We start from the raw sequence: 11172 nt of genomic DNA, 5'->3' as shown, positions 1-11172 counted from the left end.
GGATGGGCCCCTAACAACACAACACCTTATCAATCCTATATTAATAATAATCAGTATATCACTCCTCGCCATTTCCACTATTGCCCCCCGTCTGATGCCCCTGCTTGCAGCTTAGCATAATATTTTGTTTTTGTTGTTTTTTCCATTAAATGTTCAATTATCTTTATTGCACGTGCTTGCAGTTATATTTTATGTTTATCCGATCCGAACAACGCAGGCTAGTCAAAATGCAATAATTCTACAAAGATTTTACATTAACACAATTAAAATGTAGAAATAAATATCCATATCAAATATACCATATCAAAAGCCTGTAGTTATCTAGTTGTTGCTGTTAAGAACCAATACATTATCATAACGATTTTTTTATGAGTGTATTTAGATTACTAATTAACATTCCGGCCATCATTATAAATGAATGAAAACGATAAGAGTGCAATGTGTTAAACATAATGGCAGCCAAAGAAATATGCGAGTCAGACTAAACTATGGAGCAAAACTACGGAGAACTCAAGGCGCACGGGGGGAACGCTAACGCTTCGTTCCGTGAGAGCTTCTAGTCTCACACGCGCCTGTGAAATGTGCCAGCGCTCGCGAGGTCAGCTGTTCTACTACAGCGCCACGTGGTTCTCGCAGCGCGGAATGACGCAGCGCGCTCCCGTCAGCCAATCGGCAGCGCGGGTGTGCGCGGACATGTGAGGAGGAGAGCAGAGGAGCTGCGCGCACATGTTCGGTACTGTGCACAGACGGCCAAAGATAAACTGCGCTCTCTTCAGGTGACGTCATAAAGAAATACACAACTGAGTTGCCAAGTCCATATTTTCCGACGTAAGGTACTTGTCGCGATTTTGCACATAATGTAGAATCTTTTTTTTAATGTATTAAATCTAACCTTTACAGGGTGTCATGTACCTTATGTAATAGACCTAGCCTACAACTGGTGGGGGATTATGTAAAGTAAGATTCCATTTAATCAGATATGAACATACAGATCTGGCAACCTTGAACATGATGCCCAAGCTGAGAGTGCGTCCAGAAGCATGTGCGTGAAAGAAAAAAGGAAATAAAAAAAAAAAAAAACCTAAGGTTTAATACATTGTGTAAAAAGAAATAGAATCTCCATTGCAGTTCCTGTAGACAGATCATTTTTATTTTTCACAATCTTAAAATATACTTGGAAATCACATTGCAAAAACACTTAACAGTAAATGTTTCAAAGTGCTTTAATTTCATAAGACACCATATTCCAGTATATAAATTTGTCACCATAGCATTGATAAACACTTAAAAGCTACAAAGACATAAATACACTTTTCTTTTTTGTTTTACATTCATTGACTTAAGACAACTATAAAAAGTTACAGAACACAATTCAGTACAAACACTGATTTCCAGTGCAACACAATCCTCCTGACTGGCCATATTCAGCGTTTCTTTCCCTCCCTGGAGTAGCAGTGTCATGCAGCCCCATTTGGCCTCGTCACTGGTGTTGAGAGAGAGTCACGTCTGAGGGCAGGACAGGCCCAGTAGACCAGGGGCGGCTTTCAGGGCAGGGTGCATGCTGACATGAAGGGTTTGTATAGTGGAGTACTTGATGAAAGTGGCTCGGGTCTCACGAGCATGTGCTCTCGCTGCTGCCATGGCCATCATCTGCATTATACTGAGGAGAGCTGCTTCACTGCATAAGAGATAGTGGGAGGAAATACAATAAGAATAGAGGAGGAGCTATTTCTCAAATCAGTTTCAACATTACTTTTTAAATTGTGGATAATACGAGATAACCTTTGAGGTTATTGTAAATAATATTTTCTGTCTGATCAAATAAGTGCAGTCATGACTTATCAAAAACCCATTAAAAAAAAATCCAAACTTCTGACTGATAAAGATCTTTAGGGGTCACTGTGAGAGTCCTTTTCAACAGAATATAAAGGAAAATCTCAAACACTCAGAATTCTAAAGAAATCAGTACTACAGAGCTACTTGTTCTGACCTTCCTATGTGGATACTAGAGGCAATGCACCAGGCCATCTCTCCATCAGGAGAAGGAGCTTCCTGCAGGATACTGCGGGCCAGACGGAGGGCAGCACCTGCCAGCTGGGCGGCCAGATACACCACACACTGCCCCTCCAACAGTGAGAGCTCCAACAGGTATCGTGCCATCCAGACCACCTGAACAGACACGATTTAAGGCCATATTTTAATACAAATAAAATGGAAAGCATATACGGGCATTTCCTGTGTTTTTTTTTTTTTATTTTTTTTTTTTTTTTTAAAGTGTACTTCAAACTTTATAAGTATTTGAAACACTGGTACTTGCAGATAATGTAATAGTGAAACAAAAGGCAGCATAAAGGGATAGTTCACCCAAAAATGAACAGTTTTGTTTACTCTCCCTGTTGCTCCAAACATGCATGACCAGCGTCCTTCTGTAGAACACAAGATGATATTTTGAAGATTGATCGTACCAAACAGTTGCCGGTAGCCACTGACTTCCAAAGTATGAAAAATAAATAAACTTTATTCAACTGTTTGGTTACCATCATTCTCTTTATAAAAAAAAACTCAGAATTTCTATTTTTAAATTTCCATAATCACCCTCGCACACCTGCAAGTAATTGATAGGTGCGTAGGAAAAACGACCAAAAAAAAAAAGGGAAGAGGTCCAACTTCAAAACAAAACAATAAATCCTACATACTGTCCGCACTTGCAAATGTATTAAAATATTAACCAACAACATTAAAGCTTCCATGACCTTCATCAGGCATTAAAAAAAATTCCAATAATCAAATAAATAAATATTTTTTTTTTTTTTTTTTTTTTTTTTTATTTTTAACATTAGACCCGTCATTGCACAGGGAACAAAAAATACATTATACAAATACATACCATAAACAAATTAGAAGGAAAAAAAGTCATGTTTTTTCTTTAAATCATTTTAAAGACTGATTATAAAACTACATATATGTACTTGAGGAAAGTAGTAGAATTTTCATTTTATTGAAAATAGCATGCAGCATCCAAAAACATTACATTCAGTTCACAATTAAGTATATATTTTGAAACATCTGTAATAAAGTACGCTGACGTGTACTTTACACAAGGGAAGTTAACTGACCTTGTCACTGCAGCGTGCGATGGAAGCAGAGATGAGAAGAAAATGAAGAGGGGGACAGTGATAGAGATCAAACTTGAGCCCAGTTAAAACCCTCCTCTCCATCCGCAGCAGTTGTTTCTTACTGTAGGCGTTTTCCATCAGATAGCAGAGCTCTGACACCTGACAAACATTACCATGTTAAGAGTGTCAAGTATACATTAAACATTTGTTTAAATACTCCAGTACCTCTGGTAACAGACATTCCTCTTTTTTAGCAGCCAGAAAAAGACAAACCACACCCAGTAGCTGCAGGCCAGAGATGGACACTTTGATAAGCCTTAGTGCTCGATTCAAGAGGTGTACTGCCAGACACAACGTTTCCTCCGAGAACTGGAACACTTCCTGCAGTGAAAACAAGCATCCTTTACAAATTCAAAGAGACTGCGATAACACCTTATTCAAACAAAAATTAAATATTTAGCATAATGCAGTACTGGTCAAAAGTTACTAATTAAGACTTAAAAAAACCAAGGCTGCATTTGATTAAAAACACTAAACAATCATGAAGTGCTTTTTTTTTGGTAAATTTCAACACCCATTACTCCAGTCTTCAGTGTCACATGATCTTTCAGAAATCATTTAAGAACCGTGTTTAAGAAACATTTCTTATTAATGTTGAAAAAAAAATTGTGCTGCTTAATGTGGAAACCATGAAACACTACTTAAAGGACTCATAAATCCTTATTCAGCAAGGACAAATTAAATTAAGTTGCATTTTAAAATACATTAAAAAAGACCTATTTTAAACTGCATTTCACAATATTACAGTTTATTTTATCAAATACTAATTCAGTCATGGTGAGCAAAAATTAAAATGTATATGAAAAAAAATTCCAAACTTTTAACTTTCTTGGGATAACTTTGCTAACTCCTCTTCAGTCATAGCCACTCACGATCAGAAATGAAACAAACAAATCTGAATATTGCACTTACATGGACTTGAATTATCCAGTCCACCAAGATAGCTCTCGTAGTGTCACTGAAATGCTTGGGCAGGTCAGCGTTTGGGAGAGTGCACAGTAGCTGACTTCTCTGCAAACAGAGGAAACAAACATGACCACAATGGCGGCAAAAAAAAAATATATATATATATAAATAAATATTCATTCATTTTTATACATACATACATACACACACACACTCCTTTTGCATGTCATCCTTACCATCATGTCTGAAAAGATGTCCCATGCGTAGGTCTTGTCATAGAGGAGCCCCAGCTTACTGATGGCTACTTCCACTTCTCTGCGCAGAAGCTCGGGCATCAGTTCCCGCAGACTAGGTGGACCTGGCAACCTGTTCAGATATTTCAGCAAAGCCTCCTCTTCATAGACATCTAGCATTGTTGCACAAGAATAATAAACAGGTTACTGAAAGACTATAAAATGTTTTCTGGATTTCAGTGTAATATCAGTTTGTTTAAAACTAAATGTGGTTAATGTGATGGAATTTTCTGTATTGGCTTTTTATATTATTATTAGGCTTTGCATTGCATGTCATTTTAGAGTTAAAGTATCATCCGTAAACTCAACAGATAATATACCTGCCAGAAAGTTCAAATTTCTTCTTGCAGTGTAGAAATTAAACTTTAGGGAACACTGTTTGTGCTACAGACATGAATTATGCATCAAAAATAAAATAAAAATCAGAGCAGAATCTTAAATTGCAGGGATCCAAGTTAGATTTAGGGTGCCGAATATAGATTGCTGGAGCACTGATGTCAAATCCAGAAGACTGATTTACCATTGGTTCCCTTGAGATTTTCCTGTGGGTTTTGCGATTTAAAAAAAAGAAAAACCCATATGAATCTCTCAAAGGAATCCATGGCGAATTATTCTTCTGGGTTTTGCAACACTATTATAACAGCTTTTAGATGGATCTTGACTCTGGCTAATAAGCAACTACCACAGCATAGAGTTTTACAAAAGGTAAAAACACATTTTTGTCAGAACACACATCTAGTTAAAAGCACATAAATGCAGCAAATCAACATGCAGTCAATGCATTTGCATTAACTAAAATAATATCTAGCCTGATGATAGTCATCATTGGATTAAATATTAGTACTGTTAGAATACTACAATGGTAACTAGACTTAAATATACTAAACTGAGAATGATGTACCAAATCATGGACTACTCAACTCAAGCAGTGCCATCTCAGGTTACCTGAAGGTCCTGACTCATCCTGTGGAGCGTAGTCCATTATGATCCCATCCTCTGCGGATATGGGAATCCTTCGAACCGAGGAAAAACAGAAATGCTCCTGTGATGGCAGAAGGGTGATTTGAAGATCCCCCGTCTAATGGGCTGATTTTCTATTCATTACACTCAGAGAAGGTTACAAATGGTAGCAAAGTCACACCTTGGCATACAATGACATAAGAGCAGCTGTTAGTTACCCATCGACTCTCCTGTGCGGGTTTGTAGTGCTGCCCGGGTCCCACCTCCTCTCCTTCAGCAAACACCCTGCGCTCCCTATGAACACAGGAGTTTGTCCACATCCGTAGGGGCGCTGGTCTGTCGTCAGTCTTTCGAAGAACAAAATGGTTTCATTTATTCACAATAAGCTTGTAAAGCATTAACACTACATAGAGCCAATGCACGTTTTCAATGCATGTAAAAGACCTGCAGGAATGGGTCATTCTTCATTTGTGGTGGCAAGTGGTGTCCCTCTACTTCACAACAGCTAAAAACTTTAAATACCAATAAATCATAAAATGTTTGCATGTTTGTATTCTGTAGGGTACTCAGAATATACAGACTCTGAAATGGTGGTTCTTTAAAAAAAAAAGTTGATTTCAACAGTTTCAAAGTTCACATCTGAGGTATAACTGTGCAATTTAATTTAGAACAAATAGTTTCTTCGAGGAATGTTAACCACTGACCACTTGTTCTAAGAATGCACTGAAGTTCTGAAAGAAAACCATGGGAGTTTGCCTTCCAGGTCAGTATTCAAACTGATCTCATGACTAAATACACATGAAATCTGAATATTTTGGTCAACTTGAGTATGTGTTCAGTTATCCATAGTAATGCAGCAGATACTGGTGAACTTGCACAAAATCGCCTGTTGGTCACATTTTGGCAATTATTCAATTTACACAGCAGGTCTAGGAATTAAAGTGGAGATTTTAAATGCACTCTCACCATATGGAGGTCCAACAGTTGCCTGGAATCACAAAACCCAGTTCGAGCCATGATTCACCTGGACACTGCAGCTACCTACACACGCTGAATCTGCAGCTGTACACTGGCACGTACCATCAGCTAATTAACACCAGTGGCACTAATAAAGCTTACTAATTGTACCTTCACTAATCCCCGCCCATGTGCCACAAGTTTGCTTTGTCAAGCAAGTCACCGGAGACTCTGTGTGTTTGGGTTGTTTTAAACAGAGTTGAACATTAACCAAATATATGGTAAGGGTATGTCTTATTCCCAAATGAACACATTAAATGATTATGATCAATTAATTCAATAAATAAGATAATATAATTCTGTCCTTTACATATAAAATATACAAATACATAAAAAATGACTGACATTTGATTGAAGATATACTTATCCCTGCTAGGAGTCAATATTATTGAGCATAAAAGTGTTAATTTATCTAAACTACATGGGCAATTTGAATGCATTTTGAATCCAATTTTCTTTGTAAAAGGCAAAAAGTTGATCATACTGATTTTCATTAGTTTGAATATACATTGAACTAAAGACTATCATAACATCTTAGTTGTGAATAATTCAGTATACGTACTTCATTTTTGACAAAACATCCCATACTTCAGTAGTGACTGGTAGCGACCACAACCCGTTACAGAATTTTAACTTGCATACTAAAACACTACCAAAACATACTAAAATACTGTACTCAAATTGTGTTTACTTCCTTATATATATATATATATATATATATATATATATATATATATATATATATATATATATAAGCTTACTAATATTTTACAAATACTATTGCAGGTTTCAGTGGATAATAGAAGGATCTCAGTAAACATCTAAGATTTGATTACTTAAATGCTTTGGTTGTGGGACAGCAGTTTGCACCAATTCTGTAGAATGGCCCATAATAGTTACTAGAAAAACAAAGATTTTATCATGTTAATGTTTAAAAATCTGTGCTATTCATGGAAAGTGCATTGTGTTAAAAGTATTCTGATCAGCACTGATTAATTTCAAGTTCATTTCCACAACAAGAATGTTTATGAATCCTACAAAAATATCTGGATTTCTGCATTGATTACTCATAAAATGTAGACAAACACAATCTGACTAAACTAATATCAAACAAATAATTGTAATTTTGTAATCCCCAAATAAGTGGAGTAATAATTCACAATGTTCCTCCTTCAACAGTTCAACCTCTAGCAAATGTTTCCTGTAGCAGACGTCTGACCAGCTTTGGATCCATCCCCATAAATCTGTTATCAGTATTGTCTTGGTTTATCAGTATTGTCTTGGTCCATTTACGTCACAGCATCTCAACTGAATTAAGGTCAGGACACAGGAAAACACATATTTCCTTATTTTTCATCCATTCATGAGTACATTTATTTATTTCATTGTGTTTTGGGTCATTATGCTGTTGCATCACCCAACCCAATCTAAAGCTTGGAGAAATGATCTGCGGTTGTGACATTCTCCAGAAAAATGTCTTGATTCACTTTAGGATTCATTGCTTCTTCAATGACTGCAAAGCACCCAGGTTCTGAGTTGGGAATTTTTGGAGGTGGTGTGCTGGGAATTTTGTCATCAAAACAGAAAGAATGAAAAAAACTTCTACAAAATGTTGAAAGGTACAGTATTCCGTTTTTCTTGTCAGACCTTGTAGTAATGCCATCTACCAAGATGTGTTGCCCAACGCTATTGGAAACTAAGGTTAAACAAAGAGTTTACTCTCAATGAAAATTGTCATTTTCTCACCCTCATTTCGCCACAAACCTGTATGATTTACTTCCTTCTACAGAACACATGAGCTGATATTTTGAATAATGTTGGTAACCAAAAAGTTTTGGTTGCAATAGACCATATTTATATTATCTTCGGTTATTTTCCACTTTAGTCAGTCTGTCACACAGGTATAAAAGACATGACATAACCATGCTTTGTGACCAAAATGAATAAAGAGGTTTCATTTTTGGTGAACTATTTTTTTAAAGTTAGGGTTTAAGATTTAGTGTAGGGGGTTAGTAATGTAGTTTAGGGGTTTGTTGTATAGGCAATCAGCACTGTGACTGACATGCCAAAGAAAATACAAATAAATCTTTGGTTGTGAATCAATAGCAGCACTGGTTCTCAATCTTTGACTCCAGGGCTGTATGATGAGATCATAGAAGTTAATGTACAAACCCGATTCCAAAAAAGTTGGGACACTGTACAAATTGTGAATAAAAACAGAATGCAATGATGTAGAAGGTTTCAAATTTCAATATTTTATTCAGAATACAACATAGATGACATATCAAATGTTTAAACTGAGAAAATGTATCATTTTAAGGGAAAAATAAGTTGATTTTAAATTTTATGGCATCAACACATCTCAAAAAAGTTGGGACAAGGCCATGTTTACCACTGTGTGGCATCCCCTCTTCTTTTTATAACAGTCTGCAAACGTCTGGGGAACTGAGGAGACAAGTTGCTCAAGTTTAGGAATAGGAATGTTGTCCCATTCTTGTCTAATACAGGTTTCTAGTTGCTCAACTGTCTTAGGTCTTTGTCGCATCTTCCTCTTTATGATGCGCCAAATGTTTCTATGGGTGAAAGATCTGGACTGCAGGCTGGCCATTTCAGTACCCGGATCCTTCTTCTACGCAGCCATGATGTTGTAATTGATGCAGTATGTGGTCTGGCATTGTCATGTTAGAAAATACAAGTTCTTCCCTGAAAGAGACGACGTCTGGATGGGAGCATATGTTATTCTAGAACTTGGATATACCTTTCAGCATTGATGGTGCCTTTCCAGATGTGTAAACTGCCGATGCCACACGCACTCATGCAACCCCATACCATCAGAGATGCAGGCTTTTGAACTGAGCGCTGATAACAACTTGGGTTGTCCTTGTCCTCTTTAGTCCGGATGACATGACGTACCAGTTTTCCAAAAAGAACTTCAAATTTTGATTCGTCTGACCACAGAACAGTTTTCCACTTTGCCACAGTCCATTTTAAATGAGCCTTGGCCCAGAGAAAACACACCTGCGCTTCTGGATCATGTTTAGATATGGCTTCTTTTTTGAGCTATAGAGTTTTAGCCGGCAACAGCAAATGGCACGGTGGATTGTGTTCAACCGACAATGTTTTCTGGAAGTATTCCTGAGCCCATGTTGTGATTTCCATTACAGTAGCATTCCTGTATGTGATGCAGTGCCGTCTAAGGGCCCGAAGATCACGGGCATCCAGTATGGTTTTCTGGCCTTGACCCTTACGCACAAAGATTGTTCCAGATTCTCTAAATCTTTGGATGATATTATGCACTGTAAATGATGATAACTTCAAACTCTTTGCAATTTTTCTCTGAGAAACTCCTTTCCGATTTTGCTCCACTATTTTTTGCCGCAGCATTGGGGGAATTGATAATCCTCTGCCCATCTTGACTTCTGAGAGACACTGCCACTCTGAGAGGCTCATTTTATACCCAATCATATTGCCAATTGACCTAATAAGTTGCAAATTGGTCCTCCAGCTGTTCCTTATATGTACATTTAACCTTTCCGGCCTTTTATTGCTACCTGTCCCAACTTTTTTGTGGAATGTGTAGCTCTCATGAAATCCAAAATGAGCCAATATTTGGCATGACATTTCAAAATGCCTCACTTTCAACATTTGATATGTTATCTATATTCTATTGTGAATACAATATAAGTTTATGAAATTTGTAAATTATTCCATTCCTTTTTTACTCACAATTTGTACAGTGTCCCAACTTTTTTGGAATCGGGTTTGTATTTTTTCCTAGTACTTCAGCTGTAAAGACGCCAAAGCTCAACCCTCATTCTTAAATAAAATGACTGTTGTACATTATTATCCAGACCACTGCTGAAACGCACTCAATTATATAAACACAGACATTTCAAATATATTTGAACAATTAAATGTTTAAAGTATAAATGTCTACAATAAAACAAAAACTGTGCACATTTTTGAACTCACCCCTTACCAAATAACACTGTGTGTCTCAAAATCTGCTGTCCACTTAGTTAATTTGACATACTGTTGGGTTAGTAAAGGAGGCAGACATCATACAGTTTTTGGTAAAAGAATTTACTTGCATGTATGTCCTAAAGGCAAAGCATACCCCAACAGCACTCTGTAGCCAAAAAAAAAAAAAAAAAAAAATTCTCAGCATTTGATGAAATATTTCAAGATTCCCCCAATGTTTGCATCCCCTGCACTGAAAAAGCAAACTGAGCATCAATGGTGACATTCGTGATTGTTCATCACATTCAGAACAGAACAGTCGATGGTTAAATTTGCTAAATAATTTAACTTCAAAGCTGATTTGTCCTACAGGTAGGTATATACACACATAAAAATGGGTGAACGCACTAAAGCAGGCCATTTTAGATCTTCACCCCTCATGTCTCCACCCAAGAGTTTCTTTTAAAAACTATAATTGAGCATCGTGGTGTGAACTAGAGTGTGCATGTGTCCGGAGCAATGTATTATTTAATGACATGGGCAAATGGCACCATCTGGCGGTCTCTCTTAGTCAAGGCAATAAGGGCTGTTTCCACACCTAGTGGGTTGCTTATAGCAGACAGCAAGTTTTAGGTTTGATGCACTTATGACCTGTAGAAGCACTTCAGTTCAGCCCTGCTGTTGGTACCAGTGAGGACCTTTCTATATGAGCAAGTTTATGGAGGAGGGATGGTAATTTATGTTTAAATGTGCTGTAAGAAAGATTTTGACTCTACTAAAGCTTAAATATACCATAATATGTTTGCAGATATTTAAAGGGATACTCCACCCCAAAATAAAGACCCGTAAAAGCTCCGTTT

The 11172-nt window shown here is 37.0% G+C and overlaps 1 protein-coding gene across 1 annotated transcript; it reads right to left on the bottom strand.

Moving 5' to 3' along the window:
- Positions 1-1055: 1055 nt before the first annotated feature.
- On the bottom strand, positions 1056-6456 carry LOC109085553 (cyclin P). Its single transcript, XM_042743656.1, has 9 exons — positions 6302-6456; positions 5555-5682; positions 5321-5397; positions 4319-4488; positions 4089-4187; positions 3342-3497; positions 3117-3275; positions 1991-2169; positions 1056-1678 (listed from the first exon to the last, which is right to left on the bottom strand). Exons 1-9 carry the CDS (start codon positions 6350-6352, stop codon positions 1501-1503), a joined length of 1197 nt encoding a protein of 398 aa, XP_042599590.1. The 5' UTR covers positions 6353-6456; the 3' UTR covers positions 1056-1500.
- Positions 6457-11172: the final 4716 nt, after the last annotated feature.

The sequence above is a fragment of the Cyprinus carpio genome, chromosome B18, assembly GCF_018340385.1.
Source record: "Cyprinus carpio isolate SPL01 chromosome B18, ASM1834038v1, whole genome shotgun sequence".
Lineage (NCBI taxonomy): Eukaryota > Metazoa > Chordata > Actinopteri > Cypriniformes > Cyprinidae > Cyprinus > Cyprinus carpio.
This window is presented reverse-complemented; position numbering and strand designations above follow the sequence as displayed.

What these genes read in the sequence shown, in the direction of transcription:
- LOC109085553 (XM_042743656.1), bottom strand. Translation starts at nt 6,352, where the DNA reads ATGGCTCGAACTGGGTTTTGTGATTCCAGGCAACTGTTGGACCTCCAT. An exon ending in CCCGCACAGGAGAGTCGATG is followed by an intron (nt 5,398 to 5,554) that starts GGTAACTAACAG and finishes CTGTTTTTCCTC; the next exon opens with GGTTCGAAGGATTCCCATAT. An exon ending in AGGAATGTCTGTTACCAGAG is followed by an intron (nt 3,276 to 3,341) that starts GTACTGGAGTAT and finishes AATGTTTGTCAG; the next exon opens with GTGTCAGAGCTCTGCTATCT.